The sequence below is a fragment of the Podarcis bocagei genome, assembly GCF_964188305.1.
Source record: "Podarcis bocagei genome assembly, chromosome: 4".
In the NCBI taxonomy this organism is placed as follows: Eukaryota; Metazoa; Chordata; class Lepidosauria; order Squamata; family Lacertidae; genus Podarcis; species Podarcis bocagei.
Genome location: NC_138128.1, coordinates 312128 through 327469, shown reverse-complemented (window position 1 = coordinate 327469; position 15342 = coordinate 312128). Strand labels below are relative to the sequence as shown.

The following is a 15342-nucleotide window of genomic DNA, read 5'->3' as shown; positions in this document are numbered from 1 at the left end:
CCTCCGGCTCCAGGCCCCGCCGGCAGCCCCGCACGAGGCGCCCGCCGCCCCTGGGCCTGGGGGAAAGCCGGCCCATTGCCCCCGCGGGGAGGAGGCCTGGGCACGGGGGGGGGCCGCTGGCTCAGAATAGGAGGGTTCCAGGGCGGGAGGGAACCCCAAGGCTCATCCAGGCCAACCCTCCTGGTCTCTTGCGTGTGACCCCCCCCCCGCTTCCCGTGCCCCCCCCCGCCCTTGACCCTGGGGAAGACCTTGCGGGGCTCCGGGCAGCTACGCGGCATCTTCCGCCTGCCTGGAAGCCGGGATCCGACTGCAGTTCTGCGCCAGGAAGAGCCGCATGCTGCAAAGCGCAGCTTGGCAAGCAAAGGGCCTGCGGGATTCACCGCCACAAGAGATGGCAAGAGGCAGCAGCTTCTCCAGGGTCAGGCTGGCTGCTCTCAGCGGTGCCCAGGCAGCCTCCTCGGAGTGGCCCCTCCCGCCTGGCCCGGTGTTCTTGTGATGCCACATAAGGGCATTTGCATAAGGTGCTTGGTCCCCCGAGTTCTGGTGAGTGGAGAGTCCTGTGGGGCCGGGCCAGGCTGTGCCCTTCTTCTCTCTGCCAGCACCCACTCTCCTTTCTGCCCCCTCCCCACACGCTGCCACCTGCAGGGCCTCCCCCAGCCAGGCACTCTTGTAACTGACCTACGGGAATGACGTTCCTGCTCCTGTCCTTCCTGCTCCTGCTGCTGCTCCTCTCCTAAAGGGCTCCTGCCCTCCCAGTCTGGGGCAGGCAGCCCCCCCCCGTGCCCTCCCCTCTCCGTGAGCATGGAGCCCCACGCAGGTAAAGGGCAGAGGGCAGGGCAGGTAGCCTTGCTCAGGGACAGGTGCGGTCAGGAGGTATCCATTGCCCCACTGGCACCCCAGCGGCTGCGGGGGGGGGGCACACCTCCGCTTCTCTTCCTTCCCCCTTCCCTCCCCCATCTTGGCAGACCTGTGGCAAAGGTGGGGGTTAGTTGAGGCGGGACATGAGGAAGGTCACCCAGGGGGAAGCAGCTGGGGGCTGCCCTTCCCAAGGCTTCCACGGAAAGCTGTGCCCTCACATTTTGCACTCCTCTTCGCCCCGAGAGGGACGGTCGCCCAGGTCCCAGCTGAGCTCTGTGGTCCAAGGACCCGTCTTGTGTAGCATCATCTTCTCCTGCTGGCTGAGCGGTGCCTCCAAGGGAAACTCCAGGAGGATCCGGGTGCAGGAGCCACTCTCCCCTCCGCTGGCACTCAGAAGCACGGCTGCCTCCCACTCCATCCTGGCCAGTGGCCATTGCTAGCCCTCTCCTCCTCTGCGGAGGCCCTTTGGCCACCTTCCCCTCCCTGAGAGCCGGCTCCATCGCTTCCTCCTGCTTGGCTTTATGAGTCCTGCCATAAAACAATCTCCAGTTATACAGCCCCAAGAGCAGCATTTCCCAGGAGGAGGAGGAGCCCCTCTTTGGCCTGCTGCTTCCCAGGCCCCATCACCCCTTCCTGGGACGTGCTTGGGGGGGCGTTGCTTTTGGGGGGCTAGTACAGCAGGCAGGGGGCTCCTGCGCAGAGACCAGGCCACCAGATGGGCGACAGAGATCCTGAACTGGGGTGGTGCCCGTAGGAGGGGCTGCGGCTACGAGAGGGACCCCCCCCCAGAGGCAGTTGCTTGCCCCAACCACCACGTTGTCTTCCGCAAAGAGATATTGGGTCCTGGACCTGAGAAGAGCCCCATATCTGGATGAGACCACTGTTCTCGCAGTGGCCAAGCAGGTGCCCTGGGTTTGCGATGCCACCCAAAAGCATGCTGCCCACACAGAGTGCCTTCTGTGTTTCTAGGCAGAAGGGCTGGACGTTGCGTGAGGAGCCTGCTGTTATCTTGATGTGTGGGGCGGGGGGGGGGGCTCCCTCCTTTTGGACCCTGTTTTATGGCCAAGAGGCCAGTGGGGCCATAAAGGTTTGGCGCAAACAAAGGTGAGGTGCTCCTGCCCTCTCTTGCAGAGCCCAGAGGAAGACTCCGGCTGTGAAGACACCCATGGCAACCATCCTCGCGGCCACCCGCATCTCCCGGCCCCTCGCCCAGCTGGCCACCAAGACCTCCCACCTGAAGGATGTCTCCGCCAGCCTTCGGTAAGTGGCCTTGGGGGGGGGGTCTGCAGGGGAGTCCCTGGGGAATTGCCCCTTCAGTAGCGGGGAGAGGGGCTTCCTCTCTGTCTCTGGCCACGAGGGGCCCTTCAGCAGAGTCGCCTGATTGGGGACCGTTTCCTTCCCCCTCCAATCCCCAAAAGCTGCCGTTAGGGTGCCCCCTGGCCTCCCCTGCTGCTGTCGCTGAGCCCTCTGTGGCCCCATCCCTTGAAAGGCTGCTGGAGACGTCCTGATCAGGGCGTGACGCCAGGGCAGAGCTCAAAAGCTGCCTCACCTGCCCGCCTGGCAGATTAGCCAGGACTCTGGATCCTCAGGTGGGGGTCCATTTCCCAGGGAGCAAGACGCTCCTGACTGCCCCATTCAGGAGCCAAGGCGCTGCTAGGAGCACCCTCCTCTTCCCCCCTCCTTCCTTGGAGCTTCCCAGGGGCATCTGGCTGACCGGGGGCTCCTGGACTAGCTGGGGCCCCTGGAAGGCCAGGTGGGCTCATCTTGCTCTGAGGGTAGGCAAGGCACTGCTGCTGGGTGTGGCAAAAGGACCTGGCAGAGTTGGCAAGGGGTGGGGGGGAGAGAGACCCCCGCTGAGGGGAAGTGGGTCAGTGCAGGGTCCATTTTTAAGGGACTCAAAGGCACAGGGATTTTGGGGGGGCCTCTTTCCAGCCAGAAGGCAGGACCAGCCAGTTGAGAGACCTCCCCAAGAATGGCTTCTTCCCTGACTAGCAAGCCCCGTTTTCTGCAGACTTGGGGAAGGAGGTGCCAGGATTTATCCTCTTCATTTGGCACCTCTGGCAGCGCTCAGCACCCCCTTTCTGGCAGAGCAGAATTGGCTCCTCTGGGAGCCTCTGCGTGGCCTCCTTGGACTGCCCCAAGTTGAGCCAACAAGTTTCAGAAGAGTCCAGAAGGGCTGTCCTCTTTCCAAAGTCCCCCTGACACGTAGCCCCCCAAGGCTGCCGCCTGGCTCCCTCCCCTCCCTCCGGCCGCTGGGCTGACCTTTGGGAAGGATCAGCAAGATGACGTGGGGGCAAAGGGTGACCCTCGGCCAGAGTCCCTTGGCGGGGGAGCTTCCAGCCCAGAGAGATGGGGGGGGGTCCTGCATTTGGGTCCGCCCCGTAGGACAAGGGCTCTCGGGGGCCTGGAGATGCTGGGGGGGGGGGCTTCCTTGCCCAGAGGGCACAAGGGCCTCTCCAGCCACCCAGCCTCTCTGAATTAACACACACACAGAGGCAGACCTGAAGGGGCCGTAATCGTAATGAGATTACCCTGCTGGGAATAGCTGCGAGGGCGGATCCTGCCTCTCCTGAACAGCAGCCAGAAGGGGCAAGGGGCCTGGCAGGCCCGGCCTGGACTTGGCAGGAGCAGCAGTTGGAGTCAGGGAGGAAGAGAGATGGGGATTGCAGGTGGGGAGAGAAATGGAGGGGGCAGGGAGGTCCCTTCTTCCGCCTGCCCAGCTCTCTCTTCCCTCTGTCTGGCAGGGGGGAGCCTTTCCCAGCTGACTTGAAACTGGGGGCTTGTTTGTTTGTTTCTATGCCACCCTTTCCTCCCAGGAGCTCAAGGGGGCACAGATAGTTCTCCCCCTCCTTGTTTAATCCCCCCCAACAACCCTGCAAGGTAGGTTAGGCAGAGAGGCGCAGCGACTGGCTCAGTGAGCCCGGTGGGGCTTCGAACGCTGGTCCCTCCCAGGTCCTAGCCTGACACTCTCAGCACGGCGCCACGCTGGATCCCTTGGGCAGCCGGAGCCCGCGCTGTGGCCCTGCTTGGGTTGGCAGCTCCTGAGAGTGGTCAGGAGAGAACAAGAGAGCTTCTGCTCAGCCCCTTGGGGAGTGGGACCCGCAGCAAAAAGTCCTTGACCCTGGCCAGCCGGGGGGGGGGGAGGGAGGGGAGGGGTGGTGTCATCCGATGAAAATAACCGCCTCTTGCCATGACGCCTCCTGGGAGCAGCAAACCCAGGTGACTTCTCACGGACTGGGCTCTTGTGTCCCCCGTCCCCCAAGAAAGAGCTAGAAATTCTCAGTTTCCTGGGCGGCAGCCTGGGACTTAGTCTGAAGCAGTGCCCCCCCCCCTTTCTGGGGCAAAATGAAAGGGGCTTGGCCCCATTGGGAGAAGTGGGCACACCGCCATCAGGGCGCAGGGAAATGGACAAGTGCCCAGAAAGTCCAGCAGCTCCCCTTGGCTCTGGAAGAGGAGACTTGCCCCCAGTGAGGAGAGGGGGGAAAAGCAAGTTGAAGGGTTAATTCAAGAGGGTCAGATATTTCCAAAATGCCTGGGGGTTATGGGGGCCACAAGAGGACAGGCCTTTTTAGGGAATCGCGGAATCCTGGAAGGGACCCCCCAGGGCCATCTAGCCCCACCCCTGCAAGGCAGCAGTCAAAACTCTGCGTCCCTGGCAGGCGGCCAGGCTCCCCAGCTGGACTGCTCTCCGCAGGGAGACAAGCCTGAGGGTTTGGGGGGGTCACAGCCAGGAGGGGCTGGAGCCCCTGGAGAAAGAGAGAGGGAGGGAGGGACATGATGTTGGGGATCAGTTTTCCTGGATGGGAGCTTCCGCTGACCCAGCCGCTGGCCTGCTGCCTTCTCCCTTGCAGGCCCCTGCCTGAGATCTGTTCCTCGGTGTCCCGCCTGCAGGGCCGGCGTTCCTATGCAACGGAAGTGGATGAGGTGAGAGCCTGTGGAATTCACTGCCACAAGAGGGGATGAGGCCCATGCAGGGAGGGGCACAGAGATGGGGATACTGGGCCGCTCTTGGCTTCTAGGGGGTCTTCCTCCAGCTTCCTGGCTGGGGTGGGGAGGCAGCAGGGAAGGGGGGGCTGGGGGGGCCTGGGAGGCAGCTCAGCGGCCTTTTCTGGTGGGGCTCTTGTGGGGTGAGGGGCTTCCTCCTGGGGTGCCCCCTTGTGGCCAGCAGCAACACTGATCTTTCTGGGCTGTTTCCCGGAGAAACCTGAGCTGTCCATCCTGAGATCATAGAATTGCAGACTTGGAAGGGACCCCAGGGTCATCTAGTCCCACCCCCTGCAATGCAGGAATCTCAGCTAAGGCATCCAGGACAGACCTCCAGGGAAGGAGAGTCCACCGCTCTCCTCTTGTGGAAATCGGTTCCCCTGTCAAACGGCTCTCACCATCAGAAAACCCTTCCGTGGAGCCAGCCTGGGCTTCCTGCTTCATCTGGGGAAATCCCCCCCCCGCGCTGTTTCCTTGATGGGGCTGCTGGCATTTCTGGGGGTGTCTGAAGACCCCAAAGGTTTGCCAGCTGGAGTCCTGACCTGGAGGGTTCTGGGTGCCCCCCCCGAGGTTGTGGGACCCCCTTTTCATGAGAGGTGGGTGGAGATGGGCCTGCTCCTCCCTGGGGGTCTCCAACGTCCCCTTTTTGTGCTCCAGATTGGCGAGAGGCCCGTCCTTATCACTGGCTGCGATTCTGGCTTTGGCTTTGCCCTGGCCAAACACCTGCACGAGCGAGGATTCATCATCTATGCCGGCTGCCTGCTCAAGGTAAGGGGGGGGAGCTGGGGGGGAGAGGGAGGGGAAGCCGAAGCCGCCAAGCCCCTCCTGGGCAGACCCCCCCCTCCAGCTGCGCCTCCAGGCTGCCAGCTGCTCTCTCCCAGGGGGCCCTGGAGGGTCCTTGTCTCTCCAAAACCCAAACAGAGGGAGCCTGTGGATGTGGGCAGGAGCAAGTGTGGGGCAGCAGGCGGCCTGGGGGAAGGTTAGTTGAAGGGCAGCTGGTTCCCCCTGGGGACCCCTCTCCAAATCCCCCTGCCTGGCCCCAGAGGGATGTGGGGCTCCCCCTGCTGGCCACACTCTCAAATGGCAGGCGGAGATGCAGGAGAATCCCAGTCATCCTTACCATTTTCAAGAGCCCAAAATAGTTGGGGGGGGGGGACAAAGCCTTTTGAGTGCCTGGCCCCTACCTGCTGGTTCTGGCAGCCCTCCCCCCCCCCCCCGCTGGGAGGCCCAAGGCAGCCGGCTGCAGCTCTTGCCTGCCCCCTGGTGGCAAGACAAAATGCCTCCTCTGCCAAATTGGTGAAAGTCTGGCAAACAGCACTTGGGGTGAAATAAAACCATAGAATTGGCACAAAGTCTCCTTTGCGAAGGAATGGCAGAGTTTCCTTGTGCACATGGCTAAAAACGAAGAGAGGGAACTCCTCTCACTGTACAAACCTTTTTGGTTAACACAAACTGTTTTGTCTCCTTCGCTCCATGCAAACGGCCAGGGAGAAGATTCCCTCGTGTTACTTGGCCGTTGTTCTGCACACGTTGCCTAAAGACCAGCTTCTGGGTTCAGGGTGGGATATTTCAATATGGAGCTGTATGACGTTGTTGCATGTTGAAAGGATGTCAAAAGAAATCAGTAAGCAAACAAATGTCCCCCCCCCCCCCCGCTCTTCCTCAGGAGCAGGGAAGGGGCGGCTCCAAGGATCTGGACGCCATGAAGAGTGACCGGATGAGGACCGTCCAGCTCAACGTCTGCGACAGTGAAGACGTTAGCCGGGCTGTGGACTACATGACCTCCACTCTGAAGATGCCAGAAAAGGGTAGGTGGGGGTCTGGCATGAGATCAGCCAAGGAAGGGAGTCCGGCAGCCCTTGGCGCCCAAGCCTCCGCACGTGGCCCCCCATCTCCTCGGCCTCCTTCTCTGGGGGGACCTTGTGGGGCCGTGCAGGTCTGAGGCACCAGGGGGCGCCACAGCAGGGCTGGGCCTTGGCTGGGCCTGGCAGAGGCAGGAAACACCCTCGGCGCCCTTCCAGCCCCCTCCCGCGTGGCCTGAGGGCTTGTGAGGCAGTCGTGAGGAAGCCCCGCTTGGCTGTGCTTGTGGCCTGAAGCCCCGTTCATTGCTCCCCCTCGGGGCACACAAATGCAATTACAGACGAGGTTATGCGATGACTGACGTCTCCGTGGGTCTTCTCCCCTCAGGGCTGTGGGGCCTGGTCAACAATGCTGGGATCTCGACCTTTGGGGAGGTGGAGTTCACCAGCATGGACACCTACAAGGAGGTGGCGGAGGTGAACCTGTGGGGAACGATCCGCACCACCAAGGCCTTCTTGCCTCTCATCCGCAGGGCCAAAGGTGAGTGAGACGGTGGGGCTCCCCATAGCTGTAGCTCAGGGGTCCAGACCTGCTGCAGGCTCTGCCTCCACCATCCCTAACCACTGGGCATGCTGGCTGCTGGGCAGGGTGTGTCAGGAACCCTGCAGCATCCTGGGGGGAGGCCTTTGGGGTTGGTGGGTCTTTGGGAGAGAAGGAGGGCTGGGTCAGGGAGCTTTGCCCAGCAGCCCCCATGAGTCGGGGGCTTCCACCCCACAAGCACCTGGGGAGGGGGCCTGTGGCCAGAGGAGGGGCTTGTTGGGGGCCCCCCGAGGCGGCCCCTGCCCCCTGCTCCTCAGGGTCCCCCTCCCCTCATCCCCTGCCCCCCTCACGTGCGCTTCCCCCGCCAGGCCGCGTGGTGAACATCAGCAGCATGATGGGGCGCATGGCCAACCCGGCGCGCTCCCCCTACTGCATCACCAAGTTTGGGGTGGAGGCCTTCTCCGACTGCCTGCGCTACGAGATGCGCCCACACGACGTCAAGGTGTGCATCGTGGAGCCGGGCAACTTCATCGCGGGCACCAGCCTCTACAGCCCCGAGCGCATCCAGGCCATCGCCGACAAGATGTGGGACGAGCTGCCCGAGATCGTGCGCCGCGACTACGGGCGCAAGTACTTTGACGAGCAGATCGCCAAGATGGAGTCGTACTGCAACAGCGGCTCCTCCGACACGTCGCCCGTCATCGACAGCATCGCTCACGCCCTGACCTCCTCCACCCCCTACACCCGCTACCACCCCATGGACTACTACTGGTGGCTGCGCATGCAGGTCATGACCCACATGCCGGCCGCCATCTCGGACCGCCTCTACATCTACTGAGCGGGGGGGAGGGGGGACCCCTGCGCCCCCCACCGCCACCGTGTCCACCTCCAGGAAGGGAAACTAATGCTAAGGGTTACCCTGTACAAATTCCTCCGTAGTCGCTTGTCTAGTTGAGGTCCAAGTACTGTATTTTTAGGGCTAAGCTGTTGTTAATTTAAGCGTTTGAGGCTCCCTTATTCCTTGCATGGTGTGTCTCCAACCAGTGCTATTTATTTCCAATAGTCCCATTTCCCCCCCCCCCCCGCCCATCTCAGCTGCTTTGGTCAGAGTCCCTGCTGCATCGACAGCTGCCCTCCCTTGGGAGCCCCCCCTTGAGTGGCAGGCGGGGGGGTGGACCCTGTGCCCCCTGGCTCCTTCCACCCAGCGCCCAGAAGCCCTAGAGCCCCTCCCTCTGGGCTGGAGCTGGGCTCCAAAGGAGCCATTGGGCCTCCTCCGGCCTTGCCGGCCTTTTGCACACTCCTTCCGGGGGGCGACTGTGGACCAGAAACACAAACACTCCCCCCCCCCCACTAGGCAGGCTCATTCCCATGCACTCCTGCGAGCAAGCGAGCGATGTTCTCCTGAGCCGGGCACTTTGAACAGGGGCTGCAGAGGCAGGGTGGGGGGAGCTTCTGGGGGAGCCCCCGCCCCTCAGTTTGGGCAGCCAGATGCTCCTAAAGGGCAAGGAGGGTCCCTTGGGCTGGACAGGGAATTTTTTAGAGGACTTTTTAGAAGTTCAAACTCTTTCCGGCATGCTGGCGGGGGGGGGGGGAATGCCTGCCCCCTTTGCTCCCCAGCACCAACTGCGCTCACAGGGCACTGCAGCAATAAGTGGCTCTCGCTGTTGGTAGCGCACACCAAGGAGCCGCAGGCTAGCCATGCCCCCCCCAGCCACTGAGCAAGGACGGGGGGGGGGGCCCTCTGGGAAAGGGAACAAGCCCTGCGAGGCGGGACGGCAGAGTCTCTGCTCCACTGCAGTTTTAGGAACACACTTTTGTACAAAAAAGCCACGTGGAGATATTTTTGTGATGCTTCAGAGGCGAACAAAACTGTCACTGGAAGCTGATGAAAAGTGTTTATGAAAGTGGGGGGCAGGGGGGGCCTGCACTTCTGTAACGGGGGAGGGGGAGTCTGTGATCAAATATCCTCTGCCTTGATTAACATTAAACAACAGTGACAAGGAAGACGCTGCCAGACTCCTTCCTTCCTCTCTCTGTTTCTCTATATTTGCCTGCAAATATGGACGTCGTCTTCTTTACAATCCCTCATGTCTTTGATAGAAGTAACATCAACTTTGTTCCGGTAAACTCGGCGTTTCTTCCGACAGACGAACTTAATCATCGAGCTGCAGAATGAAGTAGTAAAGAAGCAATCACTTAGAAAACAGGGCAAATCTGTGCCTGTATTAATATTTCCCTTGAAGGAAGGCTAAGAAATAGAAGGACGAAGAGCCTCTCTCTGTTCTTCCCCTGGGAAAGAGAAGTGGGGATTGTCAAGAAAAGGACAACGTCTGTATTTGTCTGCTTGTCTGTCCTCCTTATTGTGGAGCACTTGTCCGTGGTGATATATTTTTCTGTGACTTCGCATTGTGCTGTTATATCACCACCCTCTGTACTGCCTGTTGAAGCATCTGGCTGGGGCTGAGCCCCCCCCCCCCATGCTAGGCAGCCAGTCTCTTCTGCAACGGGGGCCACGGGGGGGGGGAGGTCTCTTGGCCATGCCTCGCCAGAGCTGCCACCGGGCATTGTGGGGAGCCTGTCTGGCGGGTTCGGGGCGGGGGGAGAGTAGGGTCAGTGCTTGGGGGGGGGTCCTTTAGGCCACAGGAGGGGGCTTCTTCCTGGGTGGAAGCCCCCCCCCCCATGTATGAAGCAGAGATAGGGACCCCATTTCAAAAAAGTGTTTTCTTGTGAGGCCTGGCAGGGCTGAGCCAGGCACTGGGAAGCGAAGCGCAGGGTTGGCCTGCAGCTGCTCCCCCCCATTTTCCCAGCATTCCCCTGGGCATAGTGACCTTCGAGGGTCTTTGTTCTGTGGCATTTGCCTGCTGTGCCAGGTGCCAAACGCCTCCATCCTCCTGGCTGGGTCAGGGGCTGCCTGCCAGAGCTGGGCCAAGAGTGCAAGAGGAGCCCATGAGAGAAACTGCCCCTTCATCGCAGGCCAAGGGCAGCTTTTTAGGGGGGAAATGGCCGGGGGGGGGGCAAGGCAAGGAGGTGCTAGCAGCCCTAGAGCCCGAGGTGGAAGGCAAAAGCCTCCCCCGTTCATCCTTGTCGCTGCCCCCCCCAGCTGCACAGCCCCCAGCCTCATGGCAGGATGGCATGGAAGGGCAGCACCTCCTGTTTCACGAAGGGCAGGCCTTGTCTGCCTTCACTGGGTGGCTTGCCAGGAAAATGCTCTTGGGAATTTTCCTGGTGGGGAAAAGGGATGCGCAGGAAACAGCTGCTTTGTGCCACCCAACAACCCGCAATTCCTGTCCAAATCAGTGAGAAAAGCTAAACGCAAAACGGCAACTTTGCCAGAGCAGCCTCCCATCACCAGGAGGCCAGAACTATTTCAGCAGCCAGGACCGGCCGGCAGAGAAGCCTTGCCCTGTGCCTCAGTCCAGATAGCAGCCTCAGAGGAGCCCCCTCTGCTCCCCAAGACCAGCCTTACGGGAATCTCAGCCTTGCTTGGGAGAGCGGCAGCAACCCCTGGGCACCTATAGTATTTATTATTTATTTATTATGTATTCAGTTTATATACTGCTCTTTATCCAAAAATCCCAGAGCAGTGTACAACACAAAAACATAATTTATATAGCATAAGAATAAGAATGAAGAAAAAAAACAATCAGAGAAAAATTGTGTATCTGAAGAAGTATGCATCAAAGCTCATACCAAGAACAAACTTAGTTGGTCTCTAAGGTGCTACTAGACATTTTTTTAATATATTTCTACTGCATCAGACCAACACAGCCACCTACCTGAATCTAGAAAAAAATTCATAATAGTCTCTTCACTTTTAAAAGGCCATAATTTAATGGCCAGAGGCTTGGGTAAAGATAAATGTTTTTGCCTGGCGCATAAAGACCATATAAGGACGGTGCCAGGTGAGCTTCTCTCCTGGGGTGACTCCACAACTGGGGAGTCGCCACAGAAAAGGCCCTTCTGGTGTTGTCACCCTCCAAACCTCTCAAGGAGGGGGAATATGGAGAAAGGCGGGAGAAGGGTCAGGTTACCAGGGCAGAGTCCAGGGGAGAGGCGGCTCTGAAGGCATTGATGTCCTGAGCCTTGTCTCTGGATTGAGTTTCCGCTGGTGGGCTCTCATCCAGTCTACTACTGAGGAAAGACAGCATTCTGGCACATCTACTGCTTGGCCTGTGGATATAAAGGAGAAAAAGAGCTGGGCATCACCAGCATATTGCTGCCAACACACTGCAAATCTCCGGATGACTCCGCTCAGTGGCTGGCTTCATGGTGGGTGGAATGGAGCCTGAGGGACCCCCCCCCCATGGAAGGCTCCTTGGGGCTCCTGAAGACAACATCCAAGGAGGACTGGAACCACTGCAGAGCCCTACCACTTGCCCCCAACTCAGCCAGCCTCTCCGGGAGGAGTCTGGGGTGATATCGAAACCTGCAGGAGGAAGACTAACATTGCCCGTCTCTCAACAGAGGTCATCATATATGGATCTAAAGAACCAGTCTGCTCCAAGAGCACCTGGATCTGGTCAGCGAACAGAACGGCAGACAAAAGCACAGAGGGATCCCCCAACGACCCTTTGAGTGCAGTGCAGGTCTCAGGTCTCAAAGTGCTGGCCAGGGCTGGCCTCTGCGCTACTGGCAGCAAACAGGATTGGGGCCTTGAGCAGACGAGGCAGATGCCTTCCTTGGAAGTTTTTAAGCAGAGGTGGTGCGGCCACCTGTCATGGATGCTTTAGCTGAGATTCCGGAATGACAGGGTTGGACTAGATGACCCTTGGGGTCCCTTCCAACTCTATGATTCTATACTCTGCCATTGAGCTGCAGCCCTCGCTCATTCTGGACTCTGCTTAGCTAAAGGCTGTGCCTGGCACAGGGCAGCAGGAGAGGACAAGACCCTGATTGTCGTCGTCGTCCTCCTTCGGGATTCATGGCTGACAGGAGCCCAGCAGAGCCAGGAATCTGGCCTGGGCAAACGCTGGCACGGAAAGGGGGGGGGAGGAGGAGAAGAGAGAGGCCTTCTCCAGGCCTCCACCCTCCTCCAGAAAAGTTTCTTGTGGCCTCAGCAGCAAAAGGCATTCAGGATGCTGCAGAAAGCAGCCCCACCAGCTCCTGGGAAGACAAGTTTCTCTCTGCTGGGTGGGGAGGGAGAAACTAGAGGGCTCCCCCCCCCCCACACACACACCCTGGGCTGATCCAGCTGCAGGGCTCTCCTCACATCCCAAGGGCTGCCCACCACCTGCGGCCAGGAGAAGACGGAGCTGCCCACCAGTGCCCGTCTGTGCCACCTCCACTGCTGCTCTGACTCCTGCACTGGCACCCAATTGAGTCCTGCACTTCCCCCCCCATGCGCCCTCCCTCCCTCATGCACACGCGGCCTCTGTGTTGTGTTCATGCCCAGATCTGAGCAAGTGGCCCATCTGGGGGTGAACTGCCTTTGTGCTCCAGGGGGCATGATGAGGACCCAGGGGCGTGGGGCTGGGGCAGACCCTGCCCCTGCTGGCGCTCCTCCTGGAAACTCTCCGTGGGTGGTGGTGTGGGGCAGGGTCCGTCTGTGCACAAGATACCAGGCTGGCTCCCTTCTGCGCTCCTGGGGGGGCCAGGCGGGGCGTCTGCAAGAGAGGCGTCACGTACCAAGGCATCCTGTCTCCCTGCTTGGCGCAGGCTGGCACCACCATGGGACTCTGGCTCTCCCAAAGTGGCTGAATTGGGCTTTGTGCGGAAAGCGAGCTGTGCCCAGCTGGGAGGCGGCACCTGCTCCGCTGTCGGGCACAGCCCTCATGCTCCCCCTCCCTGGCGTGGCTCAGGCCATCACGCCAGGCCAGGCTAGTTACCTGCTTTTCAGCTGAAGCAAACTTTCAAAGTGAAAACAAACAAAATGCATTCAAACCTCTGAGGAGAAAATACAGTCATTTTTAAACAAACTTCTATGAAAAAAATAAATCAGCAGCATTACTTTCACCGCAAGGCGAGTAATGCGAATGCAGCCCCAAAGCCTGTTCCACTTGGAGGGGAAAGTCTTGCTTAGGAGCCCCACTGAAAGGGCCACATTCTGGCATCCAGCCATTCTCCAGCAGCAATGAAGACACAGGCACAGGCGGGGGGGGGGGATGACTGCCACGAGCCCCCTCAGCCCGACCCCCGGAGGAAAGGAGGAGGCGCAGCCCAGGAGGGAATCTGCACTGGATCTCAGTGATGTTGTATGCTGCTCCCTGCCCACATGGACACAGAGTCAGGGCAGCATCCCACGGTGGTCTGGCAGAGACCAGCAGGGGTGAGATGCTGCTGTCAAGACGTGAGATGCCCTGTCAAGGTCTGCAGGGAAGGAAGCAGACCTCTGGGAGAGCCCTTTGCCTCAATGCTGGCTCACCTAGAAACGGGGAGGTCCAGGAAGAGGACATTTCCCCTTCTCAGCCAAGGCTGGGTGCGCCTGCCAGAGCGGGAGCTGCCATGCTTGAGCAAGTCGTCAGGAAAGTGGCCTGCGTGGTGCAGCAGGACCTTTGGGTGGGCATGGAGAGGGGGGCATGGAGAGGCTTCTGAGACACCTCCAAAAGGCCATTTTGCCAGTGCCTCCCTGCTCTGCCCATTTGCACAAGGAAGAGGAGGGCAGAAGGAAGGGAAGCAGCCACTGCCCAGGCCAGCTCATTGCTGGCTCTCTGGAGCATCCCGGATCGAGGCTCTTCAGTAAACTAGGAGACTTGTGAAATTATTATTATTATTATTATAAATCATTTTTATTAAATTTTCTGTTTTACAATTTCAAATACACATTAAGATATCAATGACTTCCCTTCTTCTCTTTCCATGGTTCTTTTTACATATCTTACATCCCTGCATATTTTACTAAAACTATGCCAATCGGTTTTCCATTATTGCATCCATCAAAACGTCTTTACACTGTTGAATTGATCTTAATGCTGCCAGCGTTTTTAGCTGTGCACAATTATTTTACATATATTCAATAAACGTTTTCCAATCTTCTTTAAACGTATATTCTTCTTGTTCTCTTATTCTACGTGTTAAGTCTGCAAGTTGTGCATATTCTGTCAACTAAAGTTGCCATTCTTCTTTGGTTGGGACCTCCTCGTTTTCCATGAAACTCGTTAAATTAGGTCAGAAGCAAGCAGAAACTCTCCAGGACAGAAGTAAGAGGCTCCGGTGGCTAAGCGGCTGGCTGATGGACTTTCCTGTGTTGGCAGCTCTCATGTGCAAGACGACAGTCAAGAGGTCAGCAGGGCATGCCTCCTAGCAGGGTCACCTGGGGTCTCTTTCCCCAGCAAGGACGTGACTGGCGCACATTCTCTGCCAATACAGATCTCACCCCCCACCCCCGGCTCCAGTCAGGAGAGGACACCCCAGAGGTCTCCTGACAACTGCCTAAAATAGCTCCGCTTTCAGGGATTCAGCTAGGATTTCTACAGGGCAGCTGGCCAAGATCCCTTAAGCTACCAGGAAGCCACCTGGACCCATAATTTTCCTGGGATCAGACCACCTTAATGAACCCACCACCATACAGAGGCCAGAGGTCACCCAAACCCAAGGACATAAGAAGAACTTGCTGGATCAAAGCAATGGTCCATTTGGCCCAGCTCCTCAAGTTGGAGAGAGCCCCGGTGGACGAAGGGTTAAGCAGACATGCAAGGAGAGTGTCAGCAACACCAATTTATTTATTTAGTTATTTAATTGAAGCTGATCAACTGGATCAGAATTATCTGCTTGTTGACACTCTCAAGAGTGCAGTGGTTTCTTTCAAGAGTGAAGTGGTTTCTTTCTATATGTTGGGTTATTTTATTGTTAACAGTACTTTCCACCAGTTTTCCAGGGACAGACTTACGGTAAGCTAAGCAGCCTGTAATTTCCAGGATTCCTCCAATTGGTGTGACATTGGCTATTTTCCAATCCTCACATTTGAGTTCTTTGAGGACTCTTGGATAGATACAATCTGCCCCAGGTTCTGGGGGCCCCCAGGTCCTGGGTCACCTCCCCTCTGGTCAATTCCAACATCAACTGCTCTGAGCTACAGTCATTTAGGCTATCTGGAAATCCGACCTCTGTCATGATGGGAGCACACATGTGGCCATTCTATGTGAGTTGAAGTTGCCCATTACTACACGGTCTCTCCTGTTAGATGCTTCCTTTATTTTCTCTTCATCTCAAGATCTCCTTGAG

At 58.6% G+C, this 15342-nt stretch overlaps 1 protein-coding gene across 1 annotated transcript; it reads left to right on the top strand.

Moving 5' to 3' along the window:
• The first annotated feature begins 541 nt into the window (after nt 1-541).
• Nucleotides 542-8208, top strand: BDH1 (3-hydroxybutyrate dehydrogenase 1). The gene is made up of 7 exons (XM_081190581.1): nt 542-817; nt 1990-2118; nt 4710-4782; nt 5500-5610; nt 6509-6650; nt 7030-7182; nt 7551-8208. The coding sequence occupies exons 2-7, from the start codon at nt 2024-2026 to the stop codon at nt 8018-8020; spliced, it is 1044 nt and encodes a 347-aa protein (XP_081046707.1). The 5' UTR covers nt 542-817; nt 1990-2023; the 3' UTR covers nt 8021-8208.
• Nucleotides 8209-15342: the final 7134 nt, after the last annotated feature.